General features: G+C 49.2%; 1 protein-coding gene across 3 annotated transcripts in view; it reads right to left on the reverse strand.

Moving 5' to 3' along the window:
* Positions 1-13204, reverse strand: part of SLC4A11 (solute carrier family 4 member 11) — a 1871484-nt gene that overhangs the window by 379244 nt on the left and 1479036 nt on the right. For all 3 annotated transcript variants that reach the window (XM_086964299.1, XM_086964301.1, XM_086964302.1), the window contains exon 13: positions 11925-11998. In XM_086964299.1, coding sequence (XP_086820425.1) covers positions 11925-11998 — 74 coding nt within the window. The remainder of the gene's footprint in view (positions 1-11924; positions 11999-13204) is intronic.

The following is a 13204-nucleotide window of genomic DNA, read 5'->3' on the forward strand; positions in this document are numbered from 1 at the left end:
GAAGGTAAGTAACTTGTACATACATCTGTACGTAGAATAGATACTCATGACATACCCAGAGGGGAGGAGGGTCTGCAAGACAAAACTCACCAGCTTGGAAGAACACAGGGCCCCAACAGGGGATGTGTCTTTGGAACAAGAAGGACGGCCCAGTCCCCACCAAGCAGAAGTAAGCAAGGAGAAGGGAATGCCAGGATACCACAAGCCTACCCGAGGGGCAAAGGGCATCCCCCAGAAAACCCAGTGGGACAGCAAGCACCAAGAGAGTACCAAAGGAAGAAAAGAACCACCGACAAGATCCAAGGAGAAGAGGTAGAAACGGAGGCAGAGCCCGCCTCATGAGAACACACACAGCGAAGGGGACAGCTGAAGGGGCATCAGCTCCTAGGCAGGGGAAAAGACAGGAACGGCCCCACGGCCGAGAAGCGCATATGTGAGAAGGAAGACACAGTCACACAAAGCTCCAGCAAAGCAAGGGAAGGAAGCACATGGGTACACGTGGCGACCCACGGAGGTGGACGATAACGACCAGGCATGCGCGGCAGGCAGCTGGTAAATACTAAGTAGTGTGCCCATAACAGCGACCCCCTGTGAAGCGAGAATATGTAGTGCAGACCTAGAGCCGTCAACCAGAACAAAGGATAACACCAGAAATATCCTAGCCCTCCTGGAACACAAGGCAGAAGACCAGGCCGAAACCTCGTATAATAAGGTGGAAACACGACGCCGCAGACAGCATGACAAAAATCGGTCTGGCGATCCAGAGGCTGTGAAGGGAAGGCAAAATGCACAGAAGCCGATATCCCGCAGGAACAAAGGGCAAAATGTACGACAGGCAAGCCCTGTAGAAGAAGGATAGAAACACCATCAGATAGTGAGCAGGACAGAACCTGCAGTATCTCAAGCTGCGCAAAGGCAGAAGAAAACGGACAGCACCAAGCGGTATACTGTGAGCCAAAAGTACAGTGGGGTCAACTGAAGGACCCTGAAGACATTCTAAGCCACACACAGCACACAGACGGTCAACTGAAACACTAGGCCCAGAGAGAAAGGTGGGATAAACGCCACCCATAAGACACCTGAGGACCGTCAAGCCGAAGCATACGGAGGGGGAGGAGGACGGAGAGAGAATCAGAGACATCCAAGGCCGAACGGAGAATAAATGCAGCTAACTCCAGACCATCAGGCACATGGTGCCACAGATCAGCGCGTACACCTTCGTGGGAGGGGCACGACAGAAGGGACTACGTGGAATCCCATAGGCCGGAGGTAGTCCTGGCCAACACACAAACTGTGTCGAGCGTGCAGTGCAGCACTAGTGGAAACAAAAATGTTACGCCCCTAGGAGTCCAATCACTGGGCCTCCCGTGACGGAGGGAGCAGCACCGAAGACAAGGAAGGAAAAGCAGTCTGCAGGACAGGGCCGTGGGCAGATGGGTGGGAAAAAAGGCAGACTGGATCGTGCTGGGCAGGGCGGCTGAGGCACCGGATTCTGCGTAGCAGGACGCCCCAGAAGAGAGTAGTAAAGCGAATCTTCAAATGGAAGAAGCGGCTCCCCTCCACCAGAGCCCTCGTGGAGAACCTGCAACAAGTGGTCCTTTGGGAGTGGAGCGACTGGGTTGCCCTTTTGCAATATGCCGGTGGCCTTGGAAATGGCCCTGACTAAGGCTAAACTCGCCTCCGTAGGGCGTAATGGGGAAGAGAGCAACTCTTCCGTGGGCGAAGGCTGCAAATTAAGCTGCACGTCCCCATGCCCTGCGGAGGAAGAAACGGCCAGCCCTTGTAGGATGGAAGACCCATAGACGAGTGAGGGGCCTGAGGGATCTCCGGAGAAGCCTGCGGGGCAACCGACTGCGAGGTGCGGAAGAGCGGGCCCGGAGGCTGTGGATGCCGGGGCGGCGTAGAACCCGCCCTGGAAGCCACCAGGGAAAAGGCAACGACGCGGCATCCAGTCTCCGGTGAAGAGGAGACAAGGAGACGACAATCCTCCGGAGAAGAGTTGACGTTCCGACTTCGAGATGACGCCGGGGATTCCACCATGGGCACCGGTGTGACCTCGATCAGCGCTGAAGTGTCCACCAGGGGTGCCGAGTCGGCTTCCACCACCACGTGCCTTATAGGAGAAAGGGGCGGTGTCAGTGCCCAAGCAGCATATGACCGGCGCCAACAAGGCACCGGCTCGACCCCCGACGAGGCATCCGCCTGCGCCGAGAGGGACTCGGGGAGGCGCCCGGGCCTCAACCCGTGGCGCCGCCAGGGCTGGGGAGGAAAGCCGTTGGCACCGTAAAGGCGTCAGCTCGGGCTCCGGTAAGACAGCCGCCTGCCCAGAGGACCGAGAGTACTCTGGGACGAGCCGCAAGTCCCGGCGACCTCCTGAGACACCACAGGGAACCCCGCGGGGTTTTGCGGCAAGGCAGGGCGCCGTGGGTCAAAGAGAGGAACCCCATAAAGCCGCACCTAGACGCCACCACCCCACCAAAACCTGAAGCTGAACTCGTCGGCGCTGGGGGTGAATCCGCCGGCGAGTCCGCGAAGGCCCCACGCATGGCTAGGAAACCAAGGACGTCTTAGGAAGAGAGGGGGGCCAAAAGAAGCCTGCAGAGCTGTAGCGTAGGCCTTCATTTGGCACCTCGTTGCCCAAGGGCAGGAAATGGCGTATATGGTGGCGAAGGGTGAGAGTGCACGTTCCGAGAGAAACACGCGCCCTCTGCAGAACAAGGACAGGGCATCGGTGACAAACTGCAGGACTTACCTGTAGACGAGCGACGCCCGTGGGGCCTCCGTGAAAGACGATGCCGCAGCCGGAATTGGCGGCTTCTGGATCCTTCCGAGGTAGGGGACAGACGCTGTGACGAGACTGATCTGGACAAGCGGGCCGAAAGCAATTTCATCCGGCGCTCCTGCCGGGACTTCGGCTTGAAATGCTGACAAGCATCGCAGTCCGTAGAATTATGGTGCTCGCCCAGACACCACATACAAATAGGGTGAGGGGTCGACATCTGACGCATAAAAGAAGCACATGCCTTGAAACCCGAAGGCATTGCACACTGTTCCCAACGCAAAGGCGTTAAAAGAGGCCTGAAAACATGTCAAGGGAACTCACTCCGGATCCGCGTTGCACACGGAAAAAAAGGAAACTGACATCAGCACGCCGGGGTGGGACTTATGTGACCTCGCCGATGTCAAGTCTGCGGATGTCAGGGAGCAGTCACGCGTTGCTGCCCCCGGCGTGCAGAGATGCTGTGGCAAAAAGTTTTCCGGACCAATCTCACGCCTGAGGATAATTCTACGTTGAGGAATCTGCGGCTAGTAGTCTCTATCAGATGAACAAGTTACTTACCTTCAGTAACAATATATCTATAAGAGATACATATTAGTTATAGTCAAACGACGCAACCTACCAAAACGCAGGGGTACTGCTGAGAAAAAAATTCTCTGGATCCAATCTGACGCCTGAGAGTAATTCGAAGGTAAGCAATCTATAACTAATAGTCTCTTTCAGAAAGGTATATACACAAGTCAGTTAAAATGCACAAATCTCAAGGGAAGATGCTCACTGAATCTTGTAAAAGGTCTGAGCAAACACTAAAGAAAATGCCTAGCATAGGAATGTGTAGACAAATGATTTGAAATGTCCATTATTAAATCTACTGTAAGGCATCTCTAACCATTTTTCCACTCCTTTATATGGTTATGAGTCTGTTAGGCGGGAAACAGACACTGCCAATTCTTCTAGAATTTTTTCCCGTCACAAAAATGACACTGTCAAAGACATTTAGTTCTGAATTTCAGGAATTAAACTGAGGCAAGCGGACAACTTGAAACAAATAGGAAACAAGCACTGGATAAAGCCAATAGATCTCTGCTCTTTAAGAGCCAGCTATTGGCTTGGCTAGCGTTTTTCTTTTTCTGATTGCATGGGCACCCACGGCTGTCAAGTTTGCAATCCATTTTCTATTCAATATGGCCACCAATGCACACACACATCTTGCCATTGTGCATGCTACATCACATATATATGTACTATTAACACACACAGGCAACCTGTAGCATTTTAAGATAGCTATGTTTGGAAAAACAAAAGGTAAACAAAGTAAACACGCTGAAAAGAAATAGCACTTTAAAGCTGCTAGGCACTTGCTAAAAAAATAAGTGTAAAATGGGAAGTAAGGTAGGTGTTGGACAGGAGTGGACACGGAGCATCGAGAGAGGATTAAAAGGGGAGGGACAGAAAAAAGCAAGTGAAAGAGGTTATAGAGGAGCTAGTGTAGAACTCCCATGCATTGGTAAATTAAAAAATTGCATTTTCACATCCTCGCTGGATGGATACAACTCATCCCATCAGAACACAGACCAAAATACTCATGGCTAGGACAAACAAGAATAGGGGAGAAAGATATTGCATCAAAAGTAGATACCCAAGAGACAACAAAACCTTTCAATCATGTGCAAGGGACTCACACAAGGGCCCATTAACAATAAGTGCATGTGTTGGAAACGAAAGGTGTTACAAAAGGTCTTACTAAGCAGTCTATAGCAGAGACCCAAAAACACTCTTACTACAAGAAAGAATGTGCTATTTTGGTGTAGGTATCCACATACATTGAGTAGGTCAAAATACACCAAAATGAAGACATGAAACAAACACCAGCCTTGCAAACAGCATACATGTTTATTATTCCTTTCTGTGATCCACAAAAAATAAACCTAAGGACTGACCACACACAGCATGATGGAGTGACTAGAGGTTTGCAAAATTCTATTGAATTGGCCGTGTCAGTGTTTGTATACAGTCTGAGTCCACTAAAACCCCCAACCCGTAAAAACAAATTTGGAAAAAAAGATGCTTACAATAGGCACATTTTATTTTTTTAATAAACATTACATTCCCCCTGAAGATTTTAAGACAGTAGTGCAATCACTAGACCTATTAAAACTGGATTATGGTAACGCCATCATCACAGGAACCCCGAAAACTCACCTTGCTCCCTTAAGTTCAGTTCTCAACATGGTAGCCCGGCTAATAACAGGTTGCAAATTGTGAGCACATCACACCGGCCCTCAAGAGCCTCAATTGGCTTCCAATCGAAGGAAGATGTTTCTACAAGACTGCTTGCATCACCCACAAAGCCCTTCACACAGAGAACCCCAACTATCTGGAGAACACATTTTCGAAAGCTGGAAGAGCCAGATCTCTCAGGAGCTCCAACTCACTTATTCTCATTCCTCCCAAACTGAAAAATAAATCCTCCCAGACATGTTCTTTTTCTGGAAATGCTCCCATGATCTAGAACTCACTCCCTAGAGACCTGCGCTGCAACCCCTCATTTTCCAGTTTCAAACAGAACCGTAAACATCTACTTCTCAACAAATACTTTAACACACACTCTAACTGAGCTATGTTCCGAAAGCTCACACCCACTCAGCCTTGACCAGTTGCAGTGGTTAATTTAGTGTTTCAGCTGTCTACTATGTCTTGTACACCTTTAGCTCAAGCTGTTCCTATATCCGTATACAGTAATTAACGCTAAGGCCGAACACTTTTCTTTGTCTGTATTTTTAAATGTACTACAATCAAATGATCTTGCATTATATGTAAAGCGCTCCGATACCTTATTGTCTACCTTGTGCAATAAAAAAAGTATAAATAATAAATAATAACAATGTAAAAATATATTGCAAAGAGTATTCCAAGGATCCTCCACATACCATACAGGAGTTTTGCAATGGCAATACCATTAGTACAAGATAATATAAGCGAGAACAACATGACAGAAGTCGTTTATAATGTGCATTAAATTCAGGAAGTATATGAAAAAAAGAAAAATGAATAGGCTTGCAAATAAACGTTCAACCTCACATATCTGTGTTACAAAAGAACAAGTTATTTACCTTCGGTAACACTTTTTCTGGTAGATACAGTATCTGACTGTGGATTCCTCACCTTGTGAATATCCCCCTGCGTCAGCAACGTACGGAAAATTCTTTGTAGCACGACGGCGTGTACGACGTCATAGGAGCACGGCATCTCGCGCGACTCCGTCAGAGGTCACCGACTCCTTATTAGGCCTACGTCGGCGTGATGACATCAGTTCCGCCCTTTTTTCCGTGCCTTCGAGGCACCCGGACGGACCAATGACAGAAGATATATACATATACACTGTACACAGTACATATAATCCAAAAACTGCACACACACAGTGAGTAGCAAAGGTTTGAAAACCAAATATAAATAAAATAAACATGCATATGAATACATAAATACAGGTATAGCAGAGCAGACAACAGGGATGCGGGTGGGTCAGTGAGGAATCCATAGGCAGATACTGTATCTACCAGAAAAAGCGTTACCGTAGGTAAGTAACTTGTTCTTCTGATAGATACATCTGCCTTGTGGATTCCTCACCTTGTGAATAGAGTCCCACAGCAGTCCCCACTCCCGGAGGAGGGTGTCCACTCTGCTATACCAGAAAATCTTGGAGGACAGAGCGCGCGAAGTGGCTGTCCCTCCTCACCTCGGTATCTAAGCAGTAGTGCTTCGCGAAAGTGAGGAGGGAGGCCCAAGTCGCAGCTCTGCAAATGTCCTCAACAGGAACACCTCTAGACAAAGCGGATGATGCAGACTTTGCTCTAGTTGAATGACCTCTGATACCCTCAGGAGGGTCCTTACCCACCAGAGAGTAGCAAATCTTGATGCACAGGATTATCCATCTGGAAAGTGTGCGTTGTGCACCGCTCTGCCCTTTTTGCAGCCAGCAAAACCCATGAAGAGCTGATCATCCATACAATAGTCTTTAGTCCTATCGAGATAGAAACCAACTGCTCTCTTAGGGTCCAAGCGATGAAGCCTCTCCTCCTCCTTGGAAGGGTGAGGGGAGGATAGAAGGTAGGAAGGGTAATGGACTGTCCTAGATGGAAGGGAGTTACCACCTTAACGAGAAAAGCAGCCCTGGTCCTGAGTACCATTCTTTCAGCATGAATAGTCAAGAATGGGGGCTTGGAACTAAGAGTTTGAAGCTCACTTACCCTCCTTGCCTAGGTAATTGCAACCAAGAAGACAGTTTTAAAAGATAGAAGCCTCATGGGACACTTGTGCAAGGGTTCGAAGGGAGAACCCATCAAATAGGTTAAAACAAGATTCAAATCCCAATGAGGAACAATAAAAGGAGTAGGAGGGAACTTATTAGTAAGACTCTTCAAAAATCTTAAAACCACAGGAGACTTTCAAAGAGAGGGCTGATCCGGCAAACAGAGAAATGCAGATAAAGCAGAAAGATAACCCTTGACTGTGGCAACAGCAAATCCTTGCTCCGCCAGAGAAAGAGCAAACTGTAAAATGTCAGACAAATGAGCCCTCTCCCCACACCAAGAGACAAATTTAGACCACCTATAAGAATAGATGGACTTAGTGGAGTCACTCCTGGAAGAAAGAATGATATCCACCACATCGTGAGGGAGAGAAAAGGAATTCAAGTTGCCCCGTTCCATCTCCAGGCATGAAGGTGTAATGTCTGGAGGTGTAGAACCTGCCCCTCCATCAGAGAGGAGGTCGCCCTGAAAGGGAGACGGAGCGGCGGGTGAGAGGAGAGGTGGAGAGGATCCGTGTACCACACCCTTCTTGGCCAATCCGGGGCGATCAATAGGACTTTGGCCCGGTCTTGGCGAATCTTCCTCAGAACCCGAGGAATCAAAGGTATGGGAGAAAACATGTGAAGGAATTGTGAACCCCAACTCAACTAAAACGCGTCCCCCAAGGCTCCTTGCATCGGAAACTGGAGACTGCAGAATGCCTGGCAGTGAGCATTCTCGTGAGTGGCGAACAGATCCACCCGAGGAGTTCCCCACATCCGAAAGATGTTGCGAACTACTTCTGGATGGAGCCTCCACTGGTGATCGGCCGAGAACTGCCGACCGAGGCTGTCTGCACGTACGTTCAGAACTCCGGCCAGGTGATTTGCCATCAGACAAATCTGATGGTCCTGAACCCAGGACCAGAGGCGCAGAGCCTCTCTGCAGAGACACCGCGACCCCACTCCTCCCTGTTTGTTGATATACCACATCGTGGTCGTATTGTCCGTCAGGACTTGAACTAACTGACCGCGAAGGGAAGGGAGGAAGGCCTTGAGCGCCAGACGTATTGCCCGCAATTCTAGAAGGTTGATGTGAAGCAACCTTTTCTCTGGAGACCAAAGACCCTTGACCTCCATATCCCCCAGATGAGCACCCCACCCTAGAGTGGATGCATCAGTTATCACTGTGGCCACCGGAGGAGGTAGATGAAAAGGCTTCCCTTGAGACAGATTGCCTTCCACGCTCCACCAAGACAGATCCGCCGCAGTTTCTCCGGAGATCCTGACTGACTCCCTGAGATCTTCGCTGTGCTGATACCACTGCCTGCGGAGGCACCACTGGAGTGCCCTCATGTGCCAGTGTGCATGGTTGACCAATAGAATGCAAGAAGCCATCAGACCGAGCAGGCGAAGAACCTTCAGGACTGGAACGACCGCTCCATTGCAAAACAAGGGAATCTTTTCCTGTATGTCGCGAATCCTTTGAGGAGGAGGGAATGCACGACACACAGTTGTGTCCAGTACCGCACCTATGAACAGGTTGAGCTGGGAGGTCACCAGGTGAGATTTGGGAACATTTATTGAAAAACCCAACCTGTGTAACAACTGAGTTGTCTCCTGCAGATGACGGAGCACTGTCTCTAGAGATTCCGCTTTGATCAGCCAATCGTCCAGGTACGGGAATACTGGAACTCCCGACCTTCCGAGATGTGAAGCCACCACAGCCATCACCTTGGTGAAAACTCGAGGTGCAGTAGTAAGCCCAAACAGAAGGACCGTAAACTGGTAGTGTTGCGATCCCACTGTAAAACGGAGCTACTTCCTGTGCGACTTCAGAATGGGGATGTGAAAATACGCATCCTGCAAGTCGATCGACACCATCCAGTCTTCTTCCATCAGCGCTTGAAGAACCTGTGCAAGTGTGAGCATTTTGAACTTCTCCTGTTTGAGATAGAGGTTCAAAATCCTGAGGTCCAGGATTGGACGTAACCTGCCATCCTTCTTGGGGATCAGGAAATACCGGAAGTAGCACCCCTGACCCCTTTCCTGCTCTGGAACCACCTCTATCGCACCTTTTCTGAATAGTGCCAGGACTTCTTCCTGCAGGAGAAGCAGGTGGTCCTCCGAACAATAACCTTGGCAAGGAGGGTAATTGGGAGGGGACTCCTGAAAAGGAAGTGCATACCCATTTTCTATGAGATTGAGAACCCAAAGATCTGATGTAACCGATTCCCAATCCCGTAGAAAATGAGTAAGCCGACCCCCTACAGGACTCGCATGATCCGGAATGGCAGATCTAGGGCTGCTTTGCTGCTGCGGGTGGGGGATGATTGTTAGACGAGGAAGTAGAGGAGGAGGAGGCTTGGCGTCCACGAGCACGACTCCTTTGTCTACCTCTGTATGTCTTATACAATGGGATCCGCTGTTGCTGCTGCTGGCCTTGTTTATAGGGACGAAAAGTGGATCTACCAAATCCCCTAAACTTCCTGGTGGTAGAGCCTCTAGCCTGCAGGCCCAAAAATCTTTGAACCTCTCCAATGCTACATCCGCTTTTTTTCCCAAGAGGCAAGTTCCGTCAAATGGTACGTCCATTAGAGTAGACTGTACATCTGCTGAAAATTCAGAAGACTTAAGCCACGCGGCCCTTCTCCGGGCCAACAGTAGAGCCCATTATCCTGGCCACAGAGTCCGTCGTGTCCAAGCCATTCTGAATTACCTGGCTGGCCGCTGCCTGAGTATCAGAGACTACTTCATTAAAGTTCTTTCTATCTTCCACCGGAAGCTTAGTAGACAATTGTTTCACTGAGTCCATCAAAGCATGAACATATCTTACCAGCAGGCAAGTAGCATTGGTAGATTTAAGAGCCATGGTACCAGAGGAGAAAATCTTTTTTGCAGACTGGTCCAATTTTATAGAGTCTTTATATGCTGGCACCTGTGGAAAAGAACCTGCAGACCTGTTGGAACAAGCGGCCTGCACAACCAGACTTTCCTGTGAAGGATGCGAAGATAGAAACTCAGGGTCACCAGGTGCCACCCTATAACGTCTTGCCACCAACCTGGACACCGCAGGAGCAGACAAAGGTCTCTTCCAGACCTCAATTATTGGCTCAGTCAAAGCCTCAGTGAATGGGAGTGTAGGCTCTTTAATAGAGAAAGGCGAATGCAAAACCTCAGTGAGGATGTTAGGCTTGAACTCAACGGTAGGTAAAGTCAGATTAAGCAGCCTTCTTAATTACCACATGGTAGGGTGCCACGTCCTTCGATGGTGCATCAGAAACCCACTCAGGAGAGAGTTCCATGCCACTAGCTCTATGCAGGTCCTCAAAACAGTCCCCTTGAACCAGAAGTTCTCCTTCCTCTACTTCAGGATCTTCGTACTCCTTTTCCTCCATGAGGCGTTGAGCTCTGCGCCTCGACCACTCCAGACGAATCGAAGTCGTTGGATCCGGTAACGACTCCGACAGAGCTGGAGTCGGCGTCGAACGAGGAGCCGGAGTCTGCGTCGAACGAGGAGCCGGGACAGCAGGAGAACGAGAATCTTGAACCGGCGTCGTACCTCGATCCAGTTCTCGAGGTCGCTCCGGAGCCAGCGAAGCCGTGTGCGGAGTCTATGACCTCGGCGGCGCCGTACCGAGCCAAGGTGTCGGCATAAATGGCATAAAAGGTGCCGGAGCGTAAGCTTGAGGGACACCCAAGTTAAAAGACAACGGACCCATGGGACCAGCCGGGTTCATCAGTGGGGTACATTGACCTCGCATAAACGCCAAACATGGCATTAAGGAAATGCGAGGGGTCCTGTCCAGGACCAGGAAAGGGAGGGTACAAACCCATCAGCTGCTCAGAAGGAGGCTGCTCCGGCATCGGTTCTTCCGGGCCCTCCTGAACCTCTGGGTTTTCCACTGGAGTCAGAGACCGAGGAATCTCCTCGTCTTCTTCATGCGCCGAAGAATGACACTAATCCGGATTCGGTTCTTGCTCCGGATCCGGGGAACCCTCACGAGATCGCTCAGGTGAAGGTGACACAAAGTCCTTGTGATGTTTTCGAGATGAAGACTTCCTCTTCGAGTACGAAGACTCTTTGCCAGAGTGATGTCTTGAGCTATGCTTCCTCCTCTTGTGCTTCTTCTTCGAGGAGCCCGAAGCATGACCCGAACTCGACTTAGATCTGGACCTTGACCTCACTGCGGACCTCGACCTCGAAGTCGATCTCGACCTCGATTGAGACTTCTGCTTCGACCGAGCGTCTAGATGTTGACCTCGAAGACCTTCCAGCTTCTTTTCCTTTCACCTTGGCCAGCAGAAGGTTCGCCTCACGTTCTCCTAGAGCCTTTGGGTTCATCTTGAAGCAGGATCGGCAGCTCTTGACATCACGGTCTGAACCAAGACACCACAAACAATTGTTGTGCGGATCGGTAATAGACTTCATCCAGGCACACGATCTGCACTGTTTGAACCCCGTCTTCCTCGACGACATCCTCGACAAAGAATAGACACTCAGAGAAAACAGTAACACAAAATAGCAACAAGTTACTATCTGAATCACGGAAGATCCCAGAAACCGTTAGCGTCGACGACGCAGAAAAAAGGGAACGGATGTCATCACGCCGAAGTAGGCCTAATAAGGAGTCGGTGATGTCAGACGGAGTCGCGCGCGATGCCGTGCTCCTATGACGTTGTCCACGCCGGCGTGCTACAAAGAATTTTCCGAACGTTGCTGTCGCAGGGGGATATTCACAAGGTGAGGAATCCACAAGGCAGATGTATCTATCAGAAAGGTAGAGTATGACTAATGATCTGTTCAGAAATTATGATTGGCTTAATTACAAGTAAAAAGTGGCTTACAGAACTTACTTTTTATTATGCCTTTAAGTGCATCCAAGACAAACGTAATGGATATAAAAAGTGCTATGATTTCTTCAGTTGACCTAAATAAGAGACACAAATTGAAATATTAACTTACATTTGATCAGCTTTATAAAACAATTTTATTTAACTAAATTTTAATCTTACAGTTAACTGAGAACAATAGCAGGAAAGGAATCTTTCAATCAGCATACTGCACTCACTTTGCTTGGTGAACATGTTAATCATCTATTTCATGGTTGAATATAGGGTTGTACTCTGTTTTCGGAGGGGGCTCTGCCTGGAAGATATCAGTTGTGTTCTGAAAGTAGGCAGTGCCCCATCTGTCTTGTATTGAGTATACTAAGTTACTGAAAATAGATCCATAATTTATAAAAATATGTAAGGAGTTCACACACCTTTAGATAATGCTTCAGATAAAAACGAGTTACTTACCAGTAGAACAAGTAACTACTGGTGTAACGATATATCTGTAAGAGACATTAGTTAGAGATAGATTCTTTATCTTAGGATATCCGCACGCGTCAGATTGGATCCGGAAAGTTTTTCGTCAGCAGTACCCCTGTGCGTCAGTAGGTGGCGATGTAGGCTCCGCGTCCGTCGCTGGCATCGTAAGCGCTGAGATGACGTCACGGAGACTACTTAGGCGCCACCCATGCGTGCCGACGTCAGTTCTGTACACAACTTTCCACGCCAGGAACGCAGAGCCATGCAAGAAACCGACCACTAGTGCATTGAAACTAGGGCCCAGAAAAGGATTACCTTAACCCTAGAAATCAGTTCGCAGAACGGGGAGGGTGGGTGGGGCGGTAAGGAATCTATCACTAACTAATGTTTCTAACAGATATAACGTTACCGAAGGTAAGTAAACCATGCATCTGAAAGAAACACGTTAATGATAGATTCCTTACCTTAGAATGGATACTTCATCAATACCAACCCCGGTGGTGGGTCTGCGAACCAAGATCACACCAGGAAGTCCCGGAGAACAGCCAAAGAAGCTGTCTCTCCAGACTTGGCTATCCAGGCATTAGTGCTTAGTAAATGAGTGCAGCGAGGCCATGTAGCTGCCTGACAGATGTCTTGTAAGGGCACATCACGTCCCAACGACGCAGTGGCTGCCGTCGCCCTGGTGGGATGGGAGCCCAGCCTCAACGGGGGCCAAAACAGGCTTTAATACACAAGAAGCCCTATAGGGAGATAGTCTGCTTGTGTCCGGCAAGACATTTTTGGGCGCCAACATAGCCAACAAGAGCAGTTCATCTACC

Source organism: Lissotriton vulgaris, chromosome 3_2 (assembly GCF_964263255.1).
Source record: "Lissotriton vulgaris chromosome 3_2, aLisVul1.2, whole genome shotgun sequence".
Lineage (NCBI taxonomy): Eukaryota > Metazoa > Chordata > Amphibia > Caudata > Salamandridae > Lissotriton > Lissotriton vulgaris.